Source organism: Strix uralensis, chromosome 11, assembly GCF_047716275.1.
Source record: "Strix uralensis isolate ZFMK-TIS-50842 chromosome 11, bStrUra1, whole genome shotgun sequence".
In the NCBI taxonomy this organism is placed as follows: Eukaryota; Metazoa; Chordata; class Aves; order Strigiformes; family Strigidae; genus Strix; species Strix uralensis.
Genome location: NC_133982.1, coordinates 11,223,400 through 11,250,664, shown reverse-complemented (window position 1 = coordinate 11,250,664; position 27,265 = coordinate 11,223,400). Strand labels below are relative to the sequence as shown.

General features: G+C 51.1%; 1 protein-coding gene across 1 annotated transcript in view; it reads right to left on the bottom strand.

Moving 5' to 3' along the window:
• ITGA11 (integrin subunit alpha 11) overlaps positions 1-27,265 on the bottom strand; it is a 48,165-nt gene continuing 20,900 nt past the window's right edge. Inside the window, exons 3-30 of the mRNA XM_074880155.1 lie at positions 27,135-27,244; positions 24,595-24,686; positions 24,186-24,300; positions 22,520-22,647; positions 21,676-21,824; positions 20,845-20,989; positions 20,247-20,412; positions 19,123-19,193; positions 18,196-18,340; positions 16,292-16,440; positions 15,912-16,052; positions 14,720-14,923; positions 14,126-14,256; positions 13,264-13,430; positions 11,804-11,946; positions 10,569-10,679; positions 10,269-10,354; positions 8,718-8,925; positions 6,933-7,031; positions 5,527-5,603; positions 4,788-4,877; positions 3,420-3,510; positions 3,194-3,307; positions 2,639-2,725; positions 2,302-2,412; positions 1,782-1,877; positions 1,289-1,402; positions 1-1,003 (exon numbers count right to left, since the gene is read on the bottom strand). Of these exons, the coding sequence (XP_074736256.1) occupies positions 932-1,003; positions 1,289-1,402; positions 1,782-1,877; positions 2,302-2,412; positions 2,639-2,725; positions 3,194-3,307; positions 3,420-3,510; positions 4,788-4,877; positions 5,527-5,603; positions 6,933-7,031; positions 8,718-8,925; positions 10,269-10,354; positions 10,569-10,679; positions 11,804-11,946; positions 13,264-13,430; positions 14,126-14,256; positions 14,720-14,923; positions 15,912-16,052; positions 16,292-16,440; positions 18,196-18,340; positions 19,123-19,193; positions 20,247-20,412; positions 20,845-20,989; positions 21,676-21,824; positions 22,520-22,647; positions 24,186-24,300; positions 24,595-24,686; positions 27,135-27,244 (3,412 nt within the window). The 3' untranslated portion in view covers positions 1-931. The remainder of the gene's footprint in view (positions 1,004-1,288; positions 1,403-1,781; positions 1,878-2,301; positions 2,413-2,638; positions 2,726-3,193; positions 3,308-3,419; positions 3,511-4,787; positions 4,878-5,526; positions 5,604-6,932; positions 7,032-8,717; positions 8,926-10,268; positions 10,355-10,568; positions 10,680-11,803; positions 11,947-13,263; positions 13,431-14,125; positions 14,257-14,719; positions 14,924-15,911; positions 16,053-16,291; positions 16,441-18,195; positions 18,341-19,122; positions 19,194-20,246; positions 20,413-20,844; positions 20,990-21,675; positions 21,825-22,519; positions 22,648-24,185; positions 24,301-24,594; positions 24,687-27,134; positions 27,245-27,265) is intronic.

Here is a 27,265-nt window from a genome sequence, read left to right as displayed (position 1 = left end):
TCGTTTTTAAAATACTGTATTTTTAATCCTTAAAAAATACTAGGACAGTATTTAACAAACTTCATTACACATCTGGCGACATATGCTTTCTTTTCATCCATAAAATTAATATTAGCATAAATAATTCTGTTATGCAAAAAGAAAGATTTTTGTCAAACAGCACCGATCCTCCGGTTTCGCGTGACACCGAGTATGTACAATTATAATACACGTGCGGACCCTTGCTGGACACAAGCTCTTCAAAACTGCTCAGTTTGTAGAAAACACTTCAAACTGGTTCATGATTTTTTTTGTACTTTTTTGAAATTTTTTTTTCTCCTTTGCTTAAACAGGTAAGTAGTTTTAGAATAACTATGTACAGCTGGACACTAGAGATTTGCATTAAGGTGCTTTAATTTGCTATCATTTGTATTTCAGTGCATTAAGAAGAAGGCAAATTAAAATCTCCACCCAATTGCTCCGGTTAACGAATGCAGTTTGAGAGCCGTGGCCAGCAAAGCCCAGGGGTTTGCTACAGCTCAGCCGCAGGAATGAGCAATCCTCATCTTTTTAAGGATATTTTTTTTTACAGATTTTTGCAGCCCTGTAGTTTGCCCCAAGTTATGGGGCCCGTTGCTTCGGTGGCCCCTCTACCCTCGCGCTGCTGCCACCTCCTTGCAAACCCAGTTTGAAGCTCCTCTTGCCATGGCACAGGGCCAGGAGTAGGGGTTGGGGATTTTTGCTATGTGTAGTGTTAATTTTTTTTTTTTTTTTTTTTTTGGCTTTTGGACCTGTTTAGGTGATTTCACACAAAGGGCTGTACTCTCATCTCGATGCAAACCCAAGTTCAGCACCCAAATCCCTCGGCATCGAGGTGAACCTCTGCTCCATAACCGGCGAGGGGCTGGGAGGGGGTGTGGGGAGGGGGGGGACCCGACGGCCCCCGGCAGCATCACTCCAGCCCCTGGGCGCTCCGCTCCCGCTCCGCCGCTCGCCTGCGGCTCCCGCTTTTAAAAAATCCAAGCTGTAGGGTTTAAAGAGAAACAAAAGAAAACCCCACCATTACTTCAGCGGATTGCTGGGAAGCGCCTTGCTTTTAACGGGATATTGCCGGGAGGTTTAGACCCTGAATATAAATAATACGTAAAGCAGAAAGAGGTCAGAGGAGCTTTTTGTGATGTCTGACGGTGCCGAGGGGCTCGTGGGGCTGTGGACATGGAGCTGGGGGGCCAGGGGGTCCCTCCACACATGGAGGGGTCTCCACCGAGCCGCAGCCGCCCCCAACGCGCGTGACTTAAGGGCTGCTCACCTTCCAGAGCACCAGGACAAGCAGGGCCAGGAGCAGGAGCCCTCCCAACGTGCTCCCCAGGATGATCCAGATGGGAATCTGTGACTCCTCCGGCTTGGAGATTTCAAATGTTATCTGCAAGGAAAGAGCATCAAAATACACTGCTGCTGCCAGGTGTGAGAGTGGGGTAGGTCGGAACGGAGGGAATGGGGGGTGGCGTGATGGTGGGGGTGCTGAGCACCCTTGGGAGGGTGCCAGAGCTGCTGGGGAGGATGCCTACGCCACGCACCAGCCATTTGGGTCGGGTTTTCCCTGTGGTGCCAGAACTGGAGCTGCCTGGCTCTGGCCACAACTGTACCGAGTTGCCCCGGGCTCTGCAGAGCCGGGTGCCTGGTGCTGGTCACTGCAGACCTTCTGCCTGCCACAGGGTTTTTCCCGCTGGGGTCATAGCAGGCTTTTGCAGCATCCTCAAAGCTGCCGGGTCCGTGTGTGACTGTCCTGCCCGGGGGCTCACCTGACGGCTGGGGTCCTCCTCACGGAAGATGAAGGGGCTCCCGAAGCGTCGCTGGAGAGCGGCATTCATGGTGAGCTTCAGTGACTTGAACTTCAGCTGTGCAAAGAGATGCTGGACATGAGCACTGGCCATGGGAGAGGACCCAACACCCAGACCAGGTACCCCCCAAAGCTTTAATCCCCCCTCCTCGGCTTTGCATCCATGCCAGGGATGCTGCGTGTTGCATCCAAGGGGGAGAACAATGCAGGTCATGTAGGGAGAAAGGTTAAATTGCAACAAAAAAGAATTCCTTGGGTTTAAATTCCCCACAATGAGGTGCTGTGCAGGATGTTGGATGTACACACAATGGGCTTTGAAAACAAAAATCACCCTACACGTGCCTGGGCTTCCTGGGGGGGGTGGGGGGTGGGGAAGGCAATTGCAGGAAAGTTAAAAAAAAAACCAACATGTTTTTGTGGTGTGAGGGCTCCTGCGGGCGATTTCTCCTCAAAAGCCGCATGCCTGCTTTGGGAGGACTTACTGCTTTCAGAGACTTCATCCACAGATTGCCACGCAAGTGCAAATTCATCTCCTCGTTGGGGGCTAATTTCACATTGCAGTCAATCGAAACGATGTCAGAGTTGCTGTGGTTCTGCAAGGGGAGAAGTTTGTGGTGTAGGAGCTGCTGAGAAGGGAATAAAAACCCCCTGGACTTCTCCCCCGGAGCGAGATCCAAATGCCGGTGGAGGGGCCACGCACCCGTCCTCCCACGTGGCCACGCGGCATCCCCATCCTAGGGGCTTGCTCTCTGGTTTGGTGGCTGCCTGGGCTGGCAGGGCTCAGCCAGGGGCCAGGATCAGGCTCACGGAGGTGCATACCAGGTGGGGGGTGCGGGAGAGGTCCTCCTCGGCTGGCGTCCTCTGGTAGTCGGTGGTGTTTCCCCAGATGTTGCAGGTCGTGTTCTCCTATGGGAGAAGCCGATGGGCTCCGAGCATGGGGACAGGGACCACGGTGGCCACCTCTCCACATCCTGCCCCGTGCTCAGCACCCATCCTGGTGAGATCAGGGGGGACCCTGCACCCCCTGGGCTTTTCTGGTGCTGGTGACTGAACCTCTTCTCCCCAGCACGCCTCCAGTTCACTCCAGGCACAGCTAACGCTTCCAAGACCCTCAAGAATTAATTGTGTGCTGTAGGGAGGTCTAGCTCGGAGAAATATTTGGACTAAACCCTTTGGCCACTACCATTTTCCGTGTTTCCAGCCAAGTGAATGCAAAAGGGAGAAGCACGGGCAGGAGCCAAGTCTGTCCATGCAGGTGTGAGCACGGCGGGGGTTTGCAAAGGGATGGGGTGACCCACTGCCCAGGGCTCCATCCCCACCCCCGGTGCAGAAGGGACCCACATGTGCTTAATGGGGGTGAAACCCCTTTCCTACCTGGTCCACCTCGAATTCGGTCAGGAGCAGGAGGCGGTTGCCCGCCCGGGTGGCCACGGGGACCGTGAGTTTGATGGTCACCCCCTCCACAGGGAAGAAACCCAGGTTCTGCAGCTGCGAGGGCAGAGGACAGGGGCGTGCCTGGGGTGCCAGCATCCCGTGGGGCATCCCACCTCTGGGATGACGCTCAGGGGGTCCCTCAGCCACTTTAAAACCCCCTCCTTACCTTGAAGGTGCAATGAAAGGGGGGGCCAATGCTGTCGTATCTCTCCAGGGAGCTGTTTGACCTGATTTCGTAATAGTCCAGGCTCGACGCCCTATCGTGACAAAGGAGGACAAGTTGTGAGGTGGGCTCGGCCCAAACAGAACACGAAGCAGCCCCGTGCCCAGCTGCCCCCAGCACCAGGCTGGGCAGCCCCAGCCCCACCGCAGGCAGATTCCCCAAGATTTGGTCTCTCTGGCCCCATTTTGGATGGAAACCATCGTCTGGCTCCACCTTGTGCAAAAAAAAAAGATGGGGGATTTTCAAGCTGTTCTGCTTTTGCAGTATTTTCCCTTTCCTTGTAGAAATTTTCTCGCCTTTTTAATATAACAGAGACATCCAAGGACCTGGTTGGCAGTTTGAATGTCATGTGTAAATCGGAGGAGGGAAATCACATCTCTGTTTCACAGCTGGAGAGGAGGGGAAGGAGCCAGAAGCATCTCACAGGTGCCTGGCCGGGATCGTCTGTGGTGGGACACACGCTCACCACTGTCACAACACAAAGTGCGTAGCCCAAAACCCCCCAAAACGCTCTGAAATGATTTCCTCTTTTTTTCTCCCCAACGTGCCCAGATTTGAATTTTTTGTGCTGGCACATTTCCTCCAAGCTCTCCCTTTTCCCATAAGGGCAATTCTGATATTTGTTAAAAGTGAGAATCCTCCTACTCCTCCAAAATTTTAAGTATTAAAATGGTTTTATTTTCAGTGCCCTACTGCTGCTAGTGTAAAAAAATTAAAATGACTGAAGGTCTTAAAAAATGTGCTAAGAATTACAGCAAGAGGTGCCAGGGAATGTGCTTCTAGGGTCCACATTTTTTCTTATGATCAGGTTAATAAATTATTATCTGTGCCTTAGCTCCCACTCTTCTTGGAGCGAGGACGCTCTCTGCTTTAGTTACTGTTGATGCCCAAACCCTTCCACACACATCCCTCAGCTGAGCTTCTGGTGAGAGGATTTTTTTAGTGGGATGGCTACCGGCCCAGACACTGGCTAGTAACACATGTTATGAACATTATTGCCTACAATAAGTACTTTTTTCCCTTAAAAAAATTGCCCTCACACCTATTTAATACCACTTGTGCATTTAACCATTATGAAAGCACAGCACCTTGCTGCTCCTTGATGTTGACTTTTATAAGGACCCACTGAGCAGGATGTCCCTGATTTTACGATTCCTTCAGCCCCTTTTCTAAACAAATTACCCAAATTAAAGCTCAGTTTGCACTGGGCTCTGTTTGAACGCAGCTCCCATGGGACCAGCGCTGGTTTCCCCAAAGGACACCCTGTAAACCATGTTCTCTGAAAGCTGCATCCCCTTCCCAAACACCCACCTGGTGAAGAGCAGGTCAGCTTCGTACTTCAGGTGAAAATTTAGGTGGGCGAAGTTGTCCTCCTTGGTGCTCTCCTTCTCCTCGCTGTCACTGAAACAGCAGCAGGGCAAGTGGGGAGTGAGGTGGGAGCTGGCTCCCCTCTGATTTTTTGGGGGGGATCATAGGAAGCAGGTGGAAAAAGGCTGAACTTTTTCTTTTTGGCCGAAGTGTAAAGAGAAGCAATTTTATTCTCTAACTTTTGTTAGCCCAAAGCCATAACAGTAGATCATTTGGAGAGAGGTTTCGCACCCAGCAGCCTTAAAGGGGTGCAGCAGCTCCGGCAAAGTGAATCCTTGTCTGCTCTAATCATTGATGAAAATGGAAAAAAAAAACCCTAGTGAGATTTCACTTGGCTTAAAAAAACTTTACCTGTGCAGGGCAAATGAGTGAGGAGAATTTTGCGAAGCTGTTAGGAGTACTTGCAGTTGTGAAGGTGGGTAAGAAAGCAGCAGTGGCTGGGGACCCTTCTTCAACTGCACAGCCACCACATGTACAGAAAAATGATGAATATAAATATATAAATAAATAAAAATAGCCTGGTTTGTGAATACAGGGCTGCACACTCTCTAATAACCCATGGCAACCAGGTTTTCTTGTGGTTATTCCCCAAGTAAGGCCTCGAGCATCACCTACGGCTATGGAAGAAGGCAACCCTCTGTTGACCTCACAAACACGCTCAAGGGAGAAAGCAACCATTAACCTGTTGGCGATCAAGTAGATCTCCATGCTTTGAAGGAAAATCGACTTGCTGAACTCAAAATCCAGGCGAAAAGCTACCTGTGGAGGTTGGAAACAGATTGGAGACAACATTAGGGGAAAAAAAGCCCTGAGGGCCGGCCAGGCGTGGTGAGGGGGCTGTGTGGGTGAGAGCATCCCCCTGATCCCATGGGGAGATGCTGCCAGGCTTTGGGCAGAGCCTCGGCTTTCCAGGGAGAAAAGAGGCCTTGCTGGTGATTTGCAGGATTTGCTCTCAGCCCTGCACGCTGCATTTTTTTGCTGTGAGATTTGGAGAAGCGAGCAGCCCCCCTTTGGAAGAGAAACCCTCCGGGGGACCTGCAGCGAGAGGCCGCTCGCTCCCATCTGCGGCACGGGGTCGGCTGGCGGGGGAAGGCAGCCGGAGAGAGGCCAACAACAATAAAATGTGATAAATGTCACATCTGTGAGAGCTGTGGCAATGACCTCAAACTGTCTGGGACTGCACAGCTGAGTATAATATTAAAGCTCCTGCTGCTCTTGGGCCAAATTTCCATTTCCAGCTTGTCTTTGTTTTGGCAGGACCTGGACTACCTGATGCCACGCAGATGCATTCTCAGCCCCTGTAGGTCATGGGGAGTCGGGCTGCTGCGCGCTTTGTACAGCCACAGGCATCTGAGAGGACTTTTTTGGGAGCTTTCAAGCCTTGTGAGGTGCCTGGAGCTCATCCATCATTATCAAGCTTCTGACAAGGAAAGGCTTCAGACAGATACGGGGGTTAGAAAGATTTTATCTTTAGATCCTGCTTGTATTGGCCCCTTTTCCCATGGGGATGCAGGACTGGCTTTTCCTTCCCCACCTTAGTGCTGTGTCTAGCATTAGCAAAGGGTTTTATGGCATATAAAAAAATGATGCCCACTAGACCTGGGCTTACCCCACGTGTTGGGAACTGCTGTAAGCTGCGGTTTGGAGGATGCCACCAACCCGAGGGGGCTTGGGCAGGTTCAGAGGATGGTCTGGAGGGACCTTGGCTGTTCAGAGCAAGGGAAATCGCTCAGGCACGGAAGGGTGCCTCATCCTGCGAGGAAGGAGCTCGAGGAAATTACCATCAGTGGTTTGAAGCCAACATTAAAATGCTCCAAAGGACTGGAGACAAATTCTTTGACTCAGAGGAGCTGGGTAGGATTTTGGTGCTCTCCTAGCACCAAGGCAGTGTCCTAGCCATCCCAGCTCCCCTAACGTGCCTTTCAAACACCAGCGATGGACAGGGAAAGGGAAGAAACCAAATGTTTATCTTTAAAAATCCTGTTCAAAACCCAAAGATGGATGGATGCGGCCCCGTGGCAATGCGCGGGGCAGCAGGCTCCTGTCCCATGGATGAAGCCTCACTTGGGCAGGAGGGAATAGCTTTACCTTGGCTTTGGCTCGGAAGAACGGGTAGCTCACGTTGCACACTTTCTTGTTGGGGTGCTTGTCTTCAGTCATGCAGTCAATGTTGATGTCCGTGTCGTCCTAAAATGGGACACGAAGTGTCCACGACACCGGGCATGAGCCCCATGTCCTGGCTCTTTATAAAAGCAGCAAACACACCCATGGGGCTCAAAACAGGCTTTAACTTTCGGAAAAAACAACCAAACCAACCAACCCCGCTTGTCACAGGCTGGGAATCCTTCCCATGCAGGCAAATTTCTAGGGCAGTTCCTGGAGAGGGGCATTTCTAATGAGCAGTTTCCAGCTTTCGGATTTAAATCCTTTTTAGAAATGTAACTACAGCAGTAAATGAATGAACTCGATTATTCTTGGCACTGTAATTGGGAAGAGGAATATTTTTCTGTGATGAGGAGTCACAGGGAAGCACCAAGAGATAACACGTGCTATTGTTCTACATGGCCGCTAGCTAAACAGTAATATTTAATTTCCTGTCTCAACAATTACGTTTCTGCTGCTTGAACACCTTCCAACTCACCAGCCAGGCTGAGGAAGCTCCTGCCCACTGCAAAGCCCAAGCACAGGCTGTGGTGGGATGGGGTGCTGACCCTGCTCTGCTCCTCCTCTGCCAAGCTGTAGCAACCCTACAAGAGGTTGTAGCCTGGTTGTATGCAGGTGTCCATCCCCACCACGAGACAATGAGCTATTCCAGTTTTTGGCCCTGTGTTAGACCCCCACAAGGGTATCAGTTCGAGCTGCTGCCACCAGACAAGTCCTGCCCAGGAGCTGAAAGATCCCAGTACCAGCCACAGGGAAAATGCCTTAACAACTGCCAGCAACAGCCCAGAGCTTTCTCCCTGCTAAGATGATGGACTTTCTGGGGCTACAGCTAATTTTCATTTGGGTCTCTGTACAGCCTCCGACACAAACATCCATCCTCTCCAGTTGGCAATTTGCTTTTTTATAAGGACCGGCAGCCAGGAACCCATTAGCAGTGATGCTTCTATAACCAGCTACAAATATTTCCTGCAACCACTGCTGCACGGTGCTTTCTGTTACTGAGCAGCGTAGGGTTTTTCCCCCTCACTTAATTTGGAGTAATCTCTCAGAAAATACATTTTTCTTATTTTGTGGGCAACATGCCCCACAATTTTCCCTTGGCATGGCTTGTAGAAAAACAAACACAGGACATGGGATCTGCAGGCGGGTATGAAGTCATTGGGGGGATGAGGGAGGGCTCAGCAGCATCAGCATATTTCCCAAACCTCGCTGGGAAAAAGGAGGACTTGCACTGAGACCGAGTGAGTGGTGGGGGTGAAATATTGGGGAGGTTGGGAGTGGATGGGGACGATGGGCTCATCCAGAGGACAGCCGTAGAGTGGCATCACCCGCCTCGGTGCTGAGCTGTGGCCACGTTCCCGTTATCAGCCCGTACTTCCAGGAGTTATATCTCAGCTGCAAAAATTCATCCCTGACAGGAACTTGGCCAAGTGCAGCAAGTATTTTTAAACTATTGGAGTAGAAAAATAAAGAGGGGAAATAATTTCATCTACATTTGACCTTCTTTCAGGCTCTTAAAATTCAAACGTTTCTGTATTTCCAAAATAAAGAGCTGAAAGGGCTGTAAGTGCTTAGAAACTAAGCCCATAAACATGTCTGATTTATGAGGGATGGAGACATTTTTGGGCTCTGGTTTAGGACACAGCTTTCTCATCCGGCCGGGATTAGAAGCACCTTTGGAAAGCCCTGGATCTCCCCCGGCGGCCTCACCTTGGGGATCAAGCTGGCGAACTGGAGGTTCCTGGAGAAGGAGATGTTGAGGACTGTGCTGTAGGCGTTTTCTCCTCGGTTCTCCAGCACCGCCTCCACGGCCACCCTCCTCCTGCTGCTCTCGATGATGAAGACGGAGGTGTCGAAAGAGAGGCTGAAGGCTGAGCAGTCCGGCGGTGCCCTCCGCAGAGCCCGCCGGCAGTACTCCCTGCAAGAGGAGGGCAGCGGTGCAGGCAAGGGCTGCCTGCAGCACCATGCCAAGACCCAGCTCCAGGATTTTTATGTGCACGGTGCATAGGATAGCGCAAGGAAATCCCTGCTCTGTTGTGCTGTGCTGCTACGGAAAGAGGAATCAGAAATTCCTCCCATGGATCATTGTTTTGTTTGTGATTTTTGACTAACGGTGCTTAGCTTTCTCAAAATCAGTTAGGAGCCCTTAGTACAGCTGGGATGTAAGGGAAAAAAAATAGATTCCATACCATTAGCAAAGGGTAAAGCTGGTGTTTAGTTTCAGCCTGACTCAGATCTCTGTCCTGGCAAGTTTACCAACAGAGACTGCAATGGCAGCAGCATCTGCTTGTGCAGACTTGATGGGTGTTTGGCGATTTAATTTCTTTGTGAAAAATAGAAAAGGAAAGGAAAATGTATGACAGTGCCGTCTTCAGAGCCACCTTCTGCCTCTAATGACAGGGCAACCAGCGTGCCAGTTTGAAGGAATAACTCTATTCCAACAAGTCACCTCAAAAGTGGTTTTCTGGGCAGAAATCACCTCCATATCGGCTGCTTTTCTAGGGCATGATCCAGTCCCCGCTGATGCTGGCGGAAAAGCTACACAGGCTTCAGGAGGAACCAAATTAGAGGTCTGGCACCTTGGTAGACTGCAGCATCTGCCCACAGTTATTTGTAAGACTCCAGCCACTAAGATCCATACATAATCCCTACCTACAGCTCACTTCAACCTCCCGCAGCCCAGCTGGGATTGCCGGGGGCCCCAGACCTCCTCCCGGCTGAGCCCTGGGTCACAGCCTCAGGACCAAGAGCTTTACAGGAGACACTGAGCAATAAATGCTGAATTACGGAATACAAGTAATCCCCAGGTAGAAGTGCTGGCCATGAGCTTGGTCCAGAGCCCACTGCCGTCAACAGGAGGTGGAGATTCAGGCTCCTGTGCTCCTAGATAACCTTTAAAAGCTCTTTAAGTGATGAAATGTATCATATAATTATTTCTGCTGCATGAGTCAAGCCTGTAATTGCCAAGTGGGTAATGCCAGCCTTGCATTTATTCCCCCCTGTTATTGACCGATTTGTCTCCCTGGGGATCATCACCATGGCATCAAATATTAGTTGTTCTGTGGATTCCCTGAAAAACCACCGATGGATTCCAGGCAGGGTGCAGGCAGAGGCTCAGAGAGTCACTGCGAGCGGAGGCGCTGAGGAGCACCTTGTGGTGCTGTTGGATGAAGGACCAGTTGCATGCCAGAATTTATGGAGCGTGGGTTGGGGCTGGGCTTGTGGTACCAGTTGGGAGGATGCTCTGAGCGACCTACTCACATGGCACTGGGCACATCGCTTCTGGCATCCAGGACTAGATCAGGGACACAGTGCTCATCCTCATTGCACCCGTTCCAGAAAGGGACCTGAGGGAGACAAAAAGAGCATCTTGGTGACGATTTGTGCCCCAGGTTGTGCTCCAAGGAGAAGGGACACGGACGGTGATCCCAGGCTGGGCCCAACACATTGCTATTGCAGGAGGGTTCAAGGATTACAACCCCAAGATAAAGAAGCAAATGTTATATCCAGAGATAAATCTGCTGAGAAAAGGCACCCTGGGAGGTCAGTGCTGCTACCTACCGAGACCTTGAGAGAGGTGGGCCAGCCGTCGTCCAGCATGGGACCATTCTCGGGGTGCTCCAGCTCATAGTCGATGGAGAACGTCACTGGTTTCACATAGTCAGCTGTGTCCTGAGGTGCACAGAAAGCATTGTTGAGGACAGGGCTCCTGCTTGTGGAGGGGCAGCATCAGAGAACAAGGTAAGGCAGAGCTACAGGCATGCGTGGTTATTTTATGAAATAAAAGCTTTGCAATCGAGTGTACTTTGGTGTGAAACCATCCTGCCTCTCCAGCTAACCCTCACCTAGGGACAGGACAACCTGAGCTCAGCGGTGCTGCTCAGCAGCCATCCACACATACATGTCTGACGATGCTGGAAATGTTGCACCCTGGAGATGTTGGCTCCAAAAAGTGGGTGCTCGGGTCTGGGGGCTGTCCCCATGGGTGACAGAGTTGTCCTGCAACCCTCACCCTGGGCCCGTCCAGCTGGTAATGAAGCTGCACCTTTCCTGCAGCTCTCTGAGCTCTTCCCATGCATTGTCCCAGCTGCACGGGGTGCACTGAGATGCTCTGAAGCGAGATGCTTCTTGGGCTAAATCACAAGCTCCATCTTGAGCTACAGTCTCGAATTTCCCAGAAGTTCATGGCAGTTCAGGCCAGGGCTTGGGGCAGGGCCAGTCTGGCAGCTCAGCCCTCCCTGGCCTCTGCAATATTCTCATCATTCGCTGAGAATGTTTGATTTTGGCCAGGTTTGTGCATCAGCTGTTCCCTGCGAGTGACGCAGAGGGTTTCACCGGCTCCTGCACCCAGGGAAGGGGACCCTGATGGTTAGAGGGGTATAGGGGGTGAAAGCACTGGGGACTGGCACGGAGGCATTTGGTTCCCAACGGAAAAAAAGAGTTTTCACCAATTTTGGAGCAGGAGGATGAGCCTGACTGGGGCGTCAGGAGTGCACGCCCTCCCCGAGGGCACGGCTCATGGAAAGGAGCACAGAGCAAGCTGGGGCTGCGATGAAGTCAGTGCTCAGGGACCCAGCAGCTCCATTCCCGACCACATCAAACCCAGCACGAAGAAATCCAGGCGCGGTGGGGAGGAGGCTCATTTCCAGCCCCACGAAGCCATTGAGGCTCCTCCAACCACGTCCCAGCACATCACTGTTTTGTGCAAGGTGGAGAGCATCTTTGCTCAGGCGGCCGGCTCTCCCCCCTGGGCTGCCAGAGGAGGAGACCCCAGCCTCGGCCTCCTTCCCACTCACCAAGACGTGGAACTGGAGCCTGTCACAGTGCTCCTGCCCGGCGAGCAGCACCAGCCCCTTCTGCGTGTGCCGCTCTCCGCTCTCATCCAGGTGAGCCCGCGGCGTGTACCTGCGCTCGTCGATGGTGGCATTGTACCGCAGCGCTGGAAGGAGAGCAGCGCCGTCAGGGCTTCCACCCCGTCGGGGTTACACTCACTATATAGTGACACTGGGTCAAAAATGTGGTTTTGGGGGCTCAAACCCCTATTGCCTCGCTGGGAGGAGTGTGGCGGGGAGCACACTGAGAGAAAATTGGGAAAATTAGGTTATAGTTAGCATTGCCTGTTTCTAACAGACATTTCTTCTGGGCAAAGCATCCACTCTCCAGGTCAAAGGAGGAACTTTAAAAGTGCATTATGATGAGACACTGCGTAAAATCTGTGCAGGGTATATAATTATTCACCTCACATTCACATGTGGGCCTGTGCCAGTTCTGGAGGTATTGTACCCCAGAGTTCTCTTCTCTCCTAGATGCTTTACTGGAGATCATTTCCTTCCTGCAGTGCTGTCAGAAAGAAACAAGGTCCCCAACCCAACACCAAGCAGAGCAGGATTTGCACCCACTGCACCAGTATGATGCAAACCCATCAGCCTCCAGCACGCACTGTCTATGGGGTGGCTCTTCTGGGTAGAAATAAGTATAAAATTAAATAAATAAAGAAAGCCCTGCTCAGCTTTGTCCTGCATGCTCCACAGTTATAGCAGGCAGGAGGAAAGCACTGGATTTGGTAGTACCAATCAGAATTCTTGCTCTAGGGGGTGGGAGTTTTTCCTTTGGCTTTGCTCGGGACCCGATTTTCCTTTGACAGTGTTCGCTGCTGGGTTGCAAGGGGCTGAGCCACCATTGCTTCCCCCGGCTCCAGCTGAGTCACGGGCACCCGCCGGGTAGACTCAGGGTCACGGCAGCAGGCAAGGGTTTAATAGCAGAGCTGGCCAATAACTTCACAGAGATTCCCCGGGATGAGGGAAACATGCACATATGGTCGGCAGATGTGTCCTGCCACTGCAGCGGGGAGGATGGACGAGTTCTGTGGGACGTGGTCTGGGCAAGTCCTCTCCTGTCCCGCTGGCCAGTGGTGTGGTGGGGACAACCCTGTCACACGTACCACGGCAAGAGGAGCTGCAGGAGAGCTTGGCCCCGGGGTGTAGGTGGGAGGAGAGGTTAAACATAGGCAAGGTTGTATCCTTGGGGTGTTTCTTGGCACTGCCTAATGGCAGATCCACCATCCCTGCTACATCAGCCAGGATAGGGACAAATTTGTGGGTAAAAAGGGATGCGGCGGGTGGCAATGTGCACGCCTCCAGACATGCCAAACTTCTGAATGGTTTCCCTTGGCAGAAGCCGGGTGCTCCCTCGGGGCTGGAGAGCTAAACAACTCATGAATTGGGGTTTTTGTCACGCGAGCAGCCGTGCCACTTACCCACGCTGGCCGTCTGGAAGTGAGCCGAGAGGAAGACAGCGGTGAAGCAGATGAAGGCTGACATGCAGGTGGCATCCTTCCCATTTCGCTTGCAGTCCTTGGTGAAGATATTGATTTTGGAGGGCTCGAAGCGGATGCTGGCATTGATCTGGACCACGCTGCGGGACCTGTGGGGCAAGCAAGGGTCACGAGATGTGTTTGCGGCGTGGGATGCCCACACATATCCGCAGCACCCTCCAAAAGTCTTCCACACCTCCAGATTCACCCTTCTCACACCTCTTCACCCATTTTCTCAACATCAGGAAGGTGCTGAGGAAGACCAAAGGCCACCACTGCATGCTGCTCTACTCTCAGCTCATATAAGTAGCATTTGAAGAATAGAATTTCTGGCACATATTTGCCTCCTGCTTATGCCAGTGAAGTAGCTCAGCACTGAGAGCTGGATTTGGCCCCTTGCATGCACATAACACATTTCAAGGCAGACCCCAGGGTGGCTCATCTCTGCTGGGCACAGTTACGCTCTGTCCTAACAGCTTCAAGGGACTTTTTAAACATCGATCAATATTTGAAAATCTTAAATTGTTCTTATTAAATAAGAACAGAGGGAGCCTGGGCAAATCACCATGAATCAATTAGCTGGTTTGAAACTCCCGGGAACTAATGATGAAATTCAATGCAAAATCAACTCTGACATCCTTCTAGGGCCCAACGGAATTGAAATCCCACGGCCCCGCTGGACAGGGGGATCGTTGTTGTGGAAAGATGCGTCAGATTGTTGGGAGATCAGTTTTCCCCCCAAAATATGTCAGCATATTGCAATGAGCTTCGGGCAGAGGAGAGTGCCAAATGAGATACAGCTAACCACAACAGCACGGCGTTCCCCAGAGAGCCGACGGCCAAGTCTATGAGCCCGTCTTCGTTCAGGTCCAGCTGTCCATGAATGCTGCATCCAAAATACCTCAGGCCTGGCGCAAGGTCCGCAGCTGCTATCCGCTGAAAAGCAAAGGGGAGGATCCAGGCTGGTTTCCAGCAGGAGCATCCCTGCCTGCGAAGGAGGGGTTTGCCATGCCGACCTCCACCATGCTACTGAAGACACCTCTTTCCAAGCGACTGCACCAAACTTAATTTTCCAGGGAATGAGAGCAGTTTCTCTTTGGAGACACCATTCAGAGATTTCTGCTGAATTTACTCTGCATATTTACTATTTCTCACAAATGTGAGAAACTTTTTATCTATAGTAATCCATTGCACCGAGTGATAAGCATTGCCCCTAATTTCAAGCACACCCTATGTTTGCTTTGTCTTCAGCCCCTCACAAGAGAAAATATCTGGCAATAATAATTAACAGTGCAATACTGTGTGAGAATTTATTGTGCTCTATCAGTCCTTAAAATGGGCACAAATAGTGTCTATTCTGATGAAGGACAGGGACAACTGAAGCACCCAGGAGCTGTACCTGCTTGTACTTCTTCAGAATGGTCTCTTCGAGTCCGAGGAAGATGTATATTGCTCCTTGGTGCTCATCCTCCAAAGGTGCCCCAACGACAAGGTCATTGTAGGAGTCCTGGTTGAGGTCGGGCACGGCGGCGATGCAGGAGCCAAAGCGGGAGTTCTGGTAGCTCTGCAGATCGACGAGGGCACCGCTGGAAACGAAGCGGTTCTACCGGGCCAGCCAAAGAGATAAAGCAGAAAAAAAACCCAAAACCATCAGCAGCAAGCCTGGAAGGAGGAGAGAACCCTCAAAGGCAAGAAAAGAAGATGCAGTGATGTTTGAGTAATTTCTTTAAGGAAAGAGGTGACAGCCCTCCCAGGGCTACGGGACTTTCTGTTGAGCACGTCCTTGGGGAGGGATGAGCCCTGCACCAGCCCCATGCCTGCTTTGTATAGCAACCTACGTAAATAATTGCATAAAAAGTTTAGATATGGGGACTCCCGCTGCTCCAGGCAGGCTCTGCAGCTTTGGATATAAAGCATGACCTACTTGCTGCCCTGCCCACCCCTGGACCTGATGGATTTGGCTCAGAAACTGCATTTTGAGCCAAATTTAAGGGCAGCAGGAAAGCTGGTCCTGCCTCAGAGCGCTGCTGGATGCCAGGGAAGGGGACAGCAATGACACATGTCCCGTCTATGACCTGAAATGATGGTGGAGGGACTGACCTTGCTGCTGCCCGTAACCCCATGCCTGGCCCAGCCTCTGGGCAGGAGGGTGCCCTTGGAGGGAATGATTTTGGGGGAGGCAGTGTGGATGGGGACTGTTTCTCTGGAGAGACACCCATGTTGCAAAGACCTCGCCTTGCACCCCGTGCATCACCTCCTCCAGGCTGGGAATCTCTCCTGGCCGGGAGCAGCAAAGCCTCGAGATGAGGCAGCTTCACTCCAGCACAGGCTGGACTCCCTTCACTGGCAGCGAGCAAACCCCCTGAGATTGTTTATAAACAAGGAAAACAGAGAAATCCTCCTCGAGTCTCGCAGCAGCCACAACAGCGAGGCGCTGCCAAGCTCTATTGCCTTTGGACCGGGCTGCTTGTGCCCTGTGACGTTTGATGGAAGCTGGGGGGGGTGTGCGCAGCCCAGAGCCACCCCAGGGAGGTGACATGGGGACACAGTTCCCCTACTAGTGCCCAAATGCCCCGGGCCCTGCCACGTACCTCCCGCAGGGTGTAGACATAGACCTTCCCCCTCTCCCTGCCCTCACTGAAGTACATGGGGGCTCCCACCAGCAACACGTCGGTGACGCCATCACCATTGACATCGAGGGAGTTGATCTCGCTGCCGTAGTAGGAGCCGATCTGGAGGAGGCAGAGGAGAGGATGGGAGCAATGCTCCTGGTGTGCGGGGGCACTGCCACCCTCCCCAGCAGGGACCGCGGGGACATTTCAAGCCCCATCCTTGCCACGGCCACGTGGTTTGGAGCTGCAGCATCCCCAGATGCCCATGGATGTGCTCCACTGCTGAGCCATTTAAACAGGAAGTGAAGGGGGAGGATTGATGCCACGTGGAAAAACCAGGACAGCATCCCTGGCGTTACCTGCTCTCCCTTCAGCGCCTGGTGGATGGTGAGGTTTCGGTTGTTGTGCATGCTGAAAATGATGACTTTCCCAGTATGGTTGAACCTGGGAGCTCCCGCAACATAAATCCGCTCGTGCTTGGTGGAGATGACGGAGGAGACGGTGTAACCTGGAAGGAGGGGCGGGTGGGGGTGAGCACGGCTGAGTGGCTCCCTGCCTGCTCCCAGTTGCTGCCCGGCAATCTGCTTTCCATTAGCCCCCAGCTGCTGACACAGCTCTGGCCACCTCCCAGATCAGGAAGCTAGAAACCCAGATTTCTTCAAAGATAAAGTCATTCAAATAAACCCCAGTGCCCTGACCCTGGGCTTCGAGCTGCCTGCTCAGATCCTACCTACAACCTGAGCAGCATAGCTGTGCCAAGAGTTTTGGCACCGTCTCACGCAGCCCGCAAACCCTGTGCAAAATCCTTCTTTCACCTCAAAGGCGAGTGCAATTCCTGGCCTGAGAAGTGTTTTACTTCACGGCTCACATCAAATTAAATGAACACTAGCAAGGTGCGTGCACAGCCGGAGGCTGCGGCGCCCACCGAGCTGCTCCTTCGAGACCCTGGCAACACCGCGTCTGAAACCAGGCGTGAAGGACTTTGCTGATGTTTGATGTTAACACTCAGAGCCCAATAAAAGCCATGAATCCATCAAGACCCTTGCTCAGGAGTCCTTATGGAAATAACCCTGAACAATCCCTCTTTCCTACCCAGAGGGGTTATTTTCTGTGCCGGGATCGCCGACACCACACATCGGGCTGCAGCACTTGCCCATGGTTGCTGATGGGCTTATGTAGGAATATAATGCTGGGGCTGCAAAATCCTACATTTTAAACCCAGCTCCGGGTTCTTGCACGTTCACAGTCAGTTTTAGATGCTACTTAAATGATTAGAAACTCAAAGCATGGCCAACCATGAAGCTGGATCTAATCACTCAGGGTCACATTCAGTTGAATTTTGAGTATCTCCAGGGATTATTTGGGTTTATGGACCCCTTTCCTTGGCATTGGCCTTACCTGGGGGTTCTATTTCCCTAAATATTCCCCTCGGGGGGGGGGGGATATTCTTAAGTCAAGCATCAGCCTTGAAACCCCCAGGTCCCAGCACTGGGCGAGCTGGGCTCCTCTGCAGCAGGATACACCAGTGTTTCCTTAATATTTCTGGATTTCTTACTCCAGGCAGTGGGAAAGGCAGAGCCCAGGCAAGCTCCCACGTACTGTCATGGGTGCCCCTTGCACAGCCACAGCTGTCCTCGCTCCAGGTGCTCACAGCTGAGCTGGGGGACACTCTGCTGTCACCCCAAGAGATGACCCACGTGTCCAGAGGCTGTTCATGTCCCCGGCTGAGGGAAGAGCCCCAACACACTGATGGGTGACCCCGCATCATCCCACCCCACTCCCTGCCCCGGGGCAGCTCAGCCTGGCAGCCGCATCTCTGGAGAGAGGCTTCATTTTGCAAACCAGGCTGATATTTTTACTCCGGAGCTTCAACAGCCGCACATGGAAGGGATTAACCCAGCAGGTATTTCCTCCCTAGGCATGAAATTTCATCACTGCTATTTAAACCATTCCAGTAAGTGCTGTAGATGACTCTGGCTGGCTGTCGTCTGAGCTACTTCTGCATTTAAATCACTTTTGTGCCGCCTGCCGTGGTCAACAATGGACTCTTCCCAGGTGAGGATGCTCACGTACGTTGCTTCCCTGGGCAAGGGGCAACACTGGTCTCCCCCCAACAGGAGCCCACAGAGAGCCAGGCATGGTACCGTCTGTGCTGGAAGTGCTGGCTGCTATTAGTCATTTAAAAAATATGTTGTACTTCCTATTATTAAGCATAAAATCATGAATCCAGCCCTGGCAGCAGAGTCTCATTCAGCTTTCTTACCTAAATATGCTCCATGATTTTTCAGCTCCTCCGGGAACTCCTGGAGATAAGATTCCCGCAGGGGAATGACCTTCCCGCTGCTGGTTTCCTTCAGGACGGCTCCGTTCCAGTCGTAGGCACCCACTGCCCCCAGCAAGATCCCGTCCTGCAGGAGAGCAGGAGTAGTTTAGGGGTATTTCTTGCCAAGTGGAGACAATTCTGCACCTCACTGCCCATACAGGCAAAGCTGATTCATGCTGAGATGGATGAGGGGACCTGATGGGCTGGTTTTGTGTGAGAACACATATGGGGGTCCCTAAAAGCCCAGCTCCTATACTTATTGGAGGCTGCAGAGTGCAGAAGAGAAAAACAGCAAATGGTCCCTCCCAGAAATTGCACATTTTACAGAAAAGGGGAGGAATCTCACAAATGGAAATAAATAAATCAATCAATCAATCTAGCAAACCATTCTCCAAAGCACACCTGGAAAGATGGAGATTTTTAAACATGCTGGAATGACATTTCCACTCCATCCATATCTTTCCAGCATGTTTTTCCTCCCCAGGAAAACCCCAAGCAGAAACCCTGCTGGCTTTTTCCTTGGCCAGCCCACAGAGCCCAAGGGTGGAAGGGGACTGACTGTCCTCTGCACCCCCAGCACCCACAAGTGCCTTCCTCCATGGCACATCCCAGCACGTCCTTCCCAAGAGGTTGTGGCATTGGGAGGAGCTGATGCAGCCTGGCCCTAAGGAAAGTCCCCTTCCCCATGGGATAAACCAGCAGCAACAGCATTTTCTTCCTTATGCTCATGTTAGCAATTTAGTTTCATGATTAATAACTTGCCCCAAATACTCGTCTCCCCACTGGCAGCTGCCAGTGACAATAAAAAAGCACAGAGCACCTGCTTGCACAGACAGGAGCAAAAAACCCCTGAGTTTACTCTCTTACTTCCACAACATGCGATGAAAATCCAGTCTGGGACATTTCCAGTCCAAAGGAGATTTCATTCTTGTTGGTTCCTTAAAAAAAAAAAAAAAAAAGTAATTTATATTTAATGTTATATTTAATGATGAGATTTGCTTTCCTGGAGGAGCTGAACAGTGCCTCAGTGGGTTGGGGTGGGATGAGCGTCCACCTCTACCCCCCCTGGAGCACAAAGGATCTCAGTTGCCAGAAATGAGCCTGTTTCTCCCTAAATCACCACAATTACACAAACTCGTGCTGCTAGTAGGTACTGGGAGCTCTGCCATGGCACGGGTTTCTCCTTTCCTAGCTGCAAGATCACACAAAATTGGGATTTTGCTTCATAATTACAATTGGGTGAAGCTTCTCACTCAGTAAAGCTTTCTTCCACAGAGAAGTGTTGCTGGACCAAGCTAACTGGCAAACTGGTGGGGAGTTTGTGAGCTGGTTTGACCAAAATTCCCTCAAACCCTGAGATGTTTAATTTTCAGTGAAAGCCCTCCATCTTCTGTTTTGTCCCAGGATGCACTTTTCCTATGAAATTTAGATAAATTTAGTTTTGGAGACTGACAAACTTGTCACAAGGCGGACAGAAGCATCGTCATTTAGAACAAAAATATTTCCTGATATTTAATTTCAGCCAATAAACCATAAAACCCCACATTATTCCCATAACCCAGCAGTGTCTGCCACCCCAGGGAGTCCCTGGCAGTCAGTGGGTGGTTTTTGCCTGTTTATAACCCGGCTGGGTTTGAACGGAATTTGATGGATGAGAAAGATGCTGACACCCAGATGACCCCCACACCAAATTTCAGAGGTTTGCTGTCAATGCCAGAGTGGCAAATAGCGGTGGCCAGAATGAGGGGTGTCCTTTGGAGGAGAGGGGATCTGTGCTCATGACGCTTGAGGGGTACAAACCACTCAAAATAAAGACATTTCTTTATATATGAAGATGTTCACAGCATGATTTTAGGTGCTGTGTCAAACAGATATTAGGGAAACTCTGGTGTGACCTGTTCAAATTGAACAGAACGTGGACCGACAGCACATCTGAAGCAACCTGCTGCAGCCTGGCTGGCCAGGACGTGTCAGGGAGAAGCATCACTCACCTTCCAAGCTAAATATCCTTTCCCCCAGCGCATCCACAATGTCTTTGAGCGCTGCTTCATCTGTGACATTAAAGAAATGCTTGTCATCTGGGTCACTCGCTATAAATTTTATCTCGTTCAAAAAGGCTTCAGGATTGATTCCTCTTCTGTTATAATAACCCAGTACCTAGATTTGAAATAGAAATGCGAGGCTCAGGGGTTTTCACTCGATGGATAGAGCAGTCCCAAACCACCCAAGGGGTGTCCATAGGGAAGGAGCCCCACAGCCTTGGCATCTGACAGCCCATTGTGGGAGCAAACCGAGGAGAAAGGAGCTGCTGTAATTCCTCCAAGCAGCCCAGGCTGGGCACTCTTCATGAAATTTGGATGCCCAGTGCAATGCAGGGTCTTGCTTGTCCCTCGCTACGGTGCCTGCTCCGGCAGCTGAATCCAGAGCCAGGCACCCCACCACCACCACCAAGGACCCCTGTGAACATGCTGGGGGTGGAGGAGGTGGGCTACTCTGCCAGCTCCATTGCATTGGGGTGCACTGGGCACTGCCGAGCTCTGCATGGCTTCTGCAGCTGTTTGCTGCCAAAAGGATCCCCCCTCCGCTTACCGCCACCGCGTATCTGGTGACGTTGTCCTTCTCGCTGTCCTCAATCACCTTCTCCAGGTCTGGGCTGTCATGCGACTCTCCATCTGTGATTACAATCATTACTCTCTTTGCCCCTTTCCGGCCACCTTTCTGAAATGCTTCCGAGCTGCAATTGAAGAGATGCCCTGGGCTGCTCAGCCTCGCCAGGCTCGCCGAAACCGCCAAGACGCGCGCCCCATCGCCCACATCGTACGGCGCCAAGCGGTGTTGGGTGGGCTGCTGGCCCCTGGGGAGGTGCGGGACTCTCAGGAAACATTTTACAATTTTAAAAGGGGATTTTTCCCACTGATGGAGCTGGCTTCTTGCAGGAGAGGAGCCTTTAGTTCAGCAAAATGGCCTAAATCTGCAGCAGGAATACTGGTCAGGCTGTGGCAATAAAGCACCACTTGTCCCAGATAACAGAGGATCTGGAGCTGTGGGTCACAGCTGTACCGAGCTCCCGGGTAACTGATGGGGGTCTGCAGAAGGGCTACAGTGCCTGGGGCAGATGTGGGGTCACGTTTGGGGGCTGAGAGCTCAGCTCTGGGTGCTTTCAGAAAGAGGATACATTTTCAGAGTCTGCCTCTGCGCCCTCCTTCTGGTCCAGCTGCAACCAAGCATGGAGCAGTTTTGCAAAGCATGGCTTGTAAAACATCACTTAAAGACTGAGGGGTTTTGCAAAAGCATTTTTAGCTTGGAGGTATCCCCTGCTTTCTAAGCAGCAAGGAAAAGCAAAGGAGGAGAGAGGGAAGAAAAACAAACAGTGGTTTTAAACTTGTTATCAGGAGGAACAGGAAGGTGAGGGATTTTTACCGAGCAAACTCTATCCCATAGGCAGTCCTGGTTTCTGTACCTCCTCTTTGCTCTATGTGACTGGCAGCCGCTACCACATCTTTTACAGACCTGTAGTCATTTAAATGAAACTCATGGACGACATCTTCTCCGTACTGAACAACTCCGACCTAGGGATTAAAGGAATATCACAAAGGACGCCAACAACCCGCTGCGTGGCGAGGGGCAGCAACATGACGAGCACACTTTGTCAACCACACAAAATAACAGCCACCCTTAAAAATCAATCACTCCCCATTTGCTCCAGTTTTCCCTCTACAGGACCATTGATAATGCTTGATTTTACTTCTATTCTGTGCCAGCTCTCACCCATGTGCAGATACCCCTCCCCTGCTATAAAGGTTTGGGGTGATGCAGACGTGCTGTGCCCCAGCACAGACCCACAGCACCTCTAGATGGGACCAAATGGGGGTTATTTGTGCAAATTGTTGAGGATATCCCTGCACAAATCCCCAGCCAAATCAGCCCATGATTACTAATTAGAAAAGAATGGAGAGCTCTTCACAGCTGCACCAAGCTGCCTCAGCACAGGGCAGTACTTCTGTATTTTCATGCAATTTCATCCTCCCCATGCCCAGTCAGGATGCGGGGTGCTGCTCTCTCCATAGCTCACTCAGGGACATTAATGCGAGCATTATTTCCATGGGCTCAGCTTTAAAATCCATACATTGAAAGTTTATTTTGAAGAAGTGTAGTGCCAAATTACAGCATAGTGCCAGAAAAGGGATGTTGAAAAGGGCCCCGTGAGCGTGTCCAGGGGACTCGGCATGACACGTGGGGACACACAAGTTGTGCAGGGGCTTACTTGTATCTGGCCAGGGCCAATATAAAATTTTTTCAAGATGTTTATCAGGAAGTGCTGAACTTCAACCCAAGGATATATGCTGTTTGATCCATCCAGAACTATGATTATGTCCATGTACGTCTGGCATCCTGTGAAAAATACGCAGTGTGTTATTGAAAGACCTTGGCAACGCCTGCAGAGGGGAGATTTATGGCTTTATTCCTTGCAGTCAGGTACTTGCTCTTATGATTTGTTTGAAAAAAAAATCTCATTTCAATCATTCATAAAGACCTTTGGGTTTCAATAAGGTAGAGAGAAGCCACAAGCATCCTCTCTGCCGAGAAAAGACTGGATAACTTTCTAAGAAAAACACTCAGCGGTATCTTTTCTGATTCAGATTTGGACCTTTATCCGGTCTCATATAGTTGCACACTTCAAAGAGTGGCCCGCTGCAGGCAGGATCCAGCCTCTGTTCCTCCCGCAGAGCAATGCTTTACCCCTGAGTCACTGCTCAGCCCTGCCTGTACTCGCCATATAACGCAAGTCGGGTATTTCCTCCCCTTCCCATTAAATCCTCAGCGACGAGGCAGCCAAAAACCCCAGTGAGGACCCCAGGGCTCAGCCCAGCAGTACGAGCCGTGAAGGATTTAGGTAGTCGACTGGTTTTCAGTGGGGAAAATTGCTCAGCGTCATCTCTCTATCTTGCTTATATTTTATAACATTATTTAGAAAAGTTGCAGAAAACCAGATGATGCTGAATTTTCCAGTGACAGATATTTATCGGCTGCCCTTTTTACCTACTGTAGGCACTTACGGGTTAGTGCATCCATGGACTGGAGTCACACACAGATCACTCCATCACTGTGGTCCTCAGCTGTGTGTCACCATCTCGATCCCCCACTCACCCCAGCACCCAGGGAGAGGAGCTGACCCTCTGCATCCCACTCACTAAATGATAACATTCTGCTCGTTATCATTTTCTCTCTAAAAAAACCAATTACTCTTTGCAGCGAGGGCTAAAAGCATCTTCTGCCCATAAAGGGGTAAGTGACACTGAGAATTTGGTGGTGGGCTCTCCCTTTACTGCCTCTTCCCCCCCAAAGTCCCATTTTCCCCTGCTCTGCTCTACGCCGTGACAGTTAATCAACACCAAACAAGTGATGGAGCTGGGGCATCGCACCCTGTGCCCAGCTGGGACAAGGAACTTCTGGGAGCCCTGATGGTGCAGGACAGGCTTCTGCAATTTCTTTTCCTACAGGAAAGCCAAGAAGCTTATTTAAAACCTCAAAATAAAATCACGTATCCAAATTTACAAATTTGGGCCAAAATATTTAGCTTTCAGTCAATGAGTGCTTTGTTTTGTGTGGCCAAGGTCTGAATTCTTTCCCTATTTTGCCTTCCTAGCTGTGCTGATAAAATATTCTGGATACTTTTATTTCTGGTTTTGGAAGAATAAGGTATTTTTTGTCTTCCCCGGGTGTCAGTCAAAAGCAAAATGTTTACCAGATGTCTATGTACGTAACCCCCTTTGAATCACTTCCCTGCAACCATTTCCTCTGCTCTCTTGCCTTCGCTTAAACACTGACATCGCTTTGTTTTCTCAATGGGACTGAAGCGATTAGAGAACAGAAATTCCCTCTGACTTCAAAGGTGGGGTTAGAGCCGCAGGGCAGATTGTTTCTCGTACTCTGCAGAGCCGGAGCCACTGTTTTGGAGAACCTGAAGTTAGAGTTGACCCGGGAGCACATGCCCGTGGTGTAGTAGGAGCTCCCGCACTCGTGGGACCAGAGAGGGCTGCAGGCCTGGACGGAAAAAATAAAGCATCAGGAATGGGTTTAAAATTGCCACTTTTTAATTGCTGCTTTGCAAGGCTGTCTTTTCCTTTGGCATCTTTTTTCCCCGTGCAAGGTGAGGTTTCTGAGCCCTGCGGCGCATGTAGCATATGTATAAACACGCAGAGAGGCGTATTTGCATGCCTGTACGTGCTGATGTACATGCATCTGGCTTCGCATGCCTTTACACGCTGCTGTGCATGCAGCCCGCAGAGCCCTCCCCGCGCAGGGAGGCCAGGCTGTGCCGAAGCCCCCGTTCCTCACCAGAAAGCTGTTGTCCTTGGGGTTGGTAGCCAGGCTGAGGCCGAGGCGCATGTTGTCCTTCCGCTCGGAGACATTGGAGAGCGTTACCCGTCCTTCGGAGAGAGGATGTGGTTAGGGACAGCTGCCGGGCACCCAGCCCACGTCCCCGTGGTGCTCCCCGGCATCTCTGGAGCAAGAGGGAACCCAGCAGAATGCTGGAGGAAAGCTGTCTCTGCCTGCTTACACTGTAGACTTTGTGTTTTGGTTTTTTTTGGACACAGTTGTCAAGATAAGAGTTGGTTTTTTTCTTAGATGCCACAACCAAGAAAGAGAAAAGTCTTCTAAGGAATGAAGCTGTGAGTCAGGGATGGCTCCTCTTAGGTAGTCAATCTTTAGGAAGAAACCCCTCTGAGCAGCTCTAAATCTCCTATTTTATTGTCAGGCCAGCAGGCATTTAGAGGCTGCTTTATCTTTGTGCATTGCTTTTGTTTCCCATGTCACAGCCCAGAAACTGGGAACAGCCCCCAGGGCAGCCCTGTCTTTCTGTGAACACTGATATCATTTCACTGTGACACAAATGCTGCCTGACCCAGCCATTGCTCCACTTCTGGGGGCAATGATGCTCCCCGTGACCCAGGGTCCCCCCCTTCGCTCTTTTGCCCCTGAGAAGGAGGAAATTAGGCAATTAATGGTAAAACTGGGGGGTTGGTTTCATTGCCTGTGGCCTTTGGAAGCGTCTTCATAGAATCATAGACTCATAGAATGATCTGTATTGGAAGGGACCTTAAAGCCCACCCAGTCCCACCCCCCTGCCATGGGCAGGGGCACCTTCCACTAGCCCAGGTTCCCCAAATCCCCGTCCAACCTGGCCTTGAACCCTTCCAGGGACGGAACAGGGACTTCCAGGGACATTCTTGCTGAGGTTTAAATTGAGAGGAGGCTCAGAAACCAAGATCCACCACCCAGAGCTCATCCCGAAGCGGAGCATCCTCCAGCAACCCCTCACTTCATCCCTGCAGTCCTTGTGGCTCCATCCTTGGCTCTCACCGACGGAACCCGAGTTTGCTCCGACCCACTGTCTGCACACACACCACAGCAAAGCCAGAGAAGAAGGGGCTTTAGCCCACGTTATAAATCCTCCAGGATCGCAGCTGCAGATGCTGACACCCCACTGTCCTGCTCTGCTACCCAGGTACACTACAGCTCTGCGGTGGGGAGCAGGATGTTCCTCACCAGCCCCTGCCCCTTCTGCCTGCTCGGCACAGAGCCCCGGTCCCACGTCACCTCCTGCTTCTCAGCACTATGGTCATCCCTGCTGCATGCTCGCTGTCAGCTTGGCAACCCCCCAGGGCAGCTCCGCGTCTGGTTTTACTCAAATGGCCTCAGTGGGTTATGCTAACTAGACAAGTTAATTGGGAAAAAAAATAAAATAGGATGTGCTCATGGAACTGATCTTTTCATCTGAAGCTCGTTCCCAATGGAAAAAAGATTGCTTTTTGGCAAGATTCAAATTTACACACACAACAGCTTTTTGAAGAATTTCAAGGATCTCATAGCTAATAACAAAAAAAAAGGAAAAAAGAAAACAATGTTTAAAAAACCCAAAAGATTTGGAGCCAATCAATCAAATATTGCAGATGATCCAAAGTTCCTCCTCTCTTATCAGCTGTGGTAGAAACCCAGGATAGTTCATATTCATAATGACGAAAAATAAAGTGAGAACAGCTGCTCCAGCTGCTCCAGTGTTAAAAAATCCCAGACCTTGTCCCTAAACCCCAGCAATGCTCCTCAGGACCATGAGAAAGTCCCCGACTCTCACATTTTCCACTAAGACAAAGATGTGCCCGTCCGGTGACTCACTTTGGGCAGCAAAGGGGACTTGTGCCCCCGTGCCTCCCACTGCCCCGGTCTGGGGTGGACATGTCCCAATATCATGATATTGTGCTGTCGGCACAGTTGGTGCTGGACCAGCCCGAGAAACCCTGAGGAAGAACTCGCTCTCTCCATCCAGGGAGATGGGATTGGGATGTCTGCAGGACCGGAGCACCCCCGGGGTCTCTCCTCCTGCGACAGCAGTGATGGGGCCCAAGGGTGGTGGGGCTGGCTGAAAATTCCCCAAATACCAAAGCCGTGGGGTCAGGCTGGATGCCAGGAGCAAAACTTGCCTGCGCCCAGGGAACCTGCTGCAGTGGGCACGTTGTCCAATCACCCCCCAGAAAGGGAATACAGACACTGCCAAGTGCAGTCAGTGGGAGCATTATTCATCGATAAGTTTATCCTGATCATTTAATAAACCAGTTTAAGCTATATTAAATAAATAACTTTTTAACTTTATTCCGATTTGCTTGATTTTACCCCAACGTGGCTTAAAGCTCAGCACCAGGGTTAACGTGAACACCTGAAATAATTCCTTATCTAAAAATCCTCCTAAAACATGCAGTCCTCAAGCTTTTTGGGGACAATCTGGACAACTCAACAGGGCGCATCTTTACAGACCAATGGTAAAAAACACCATGTTAAAAATGGCCAGTTCCCCTCGCTGCCCCAGGGGTGTGCGGTACCTAGGTTGAGTTTGGTGCAGTTGCTGTGGGTGTCACTGGTCACTGGGCACTTGTACACATCTCCTGTCTTCTGCTGGCCGTTGGTTTCGTAGGGAGCTCCCACCACCAGCCTGCGGGAAAGAGGGGTCTGT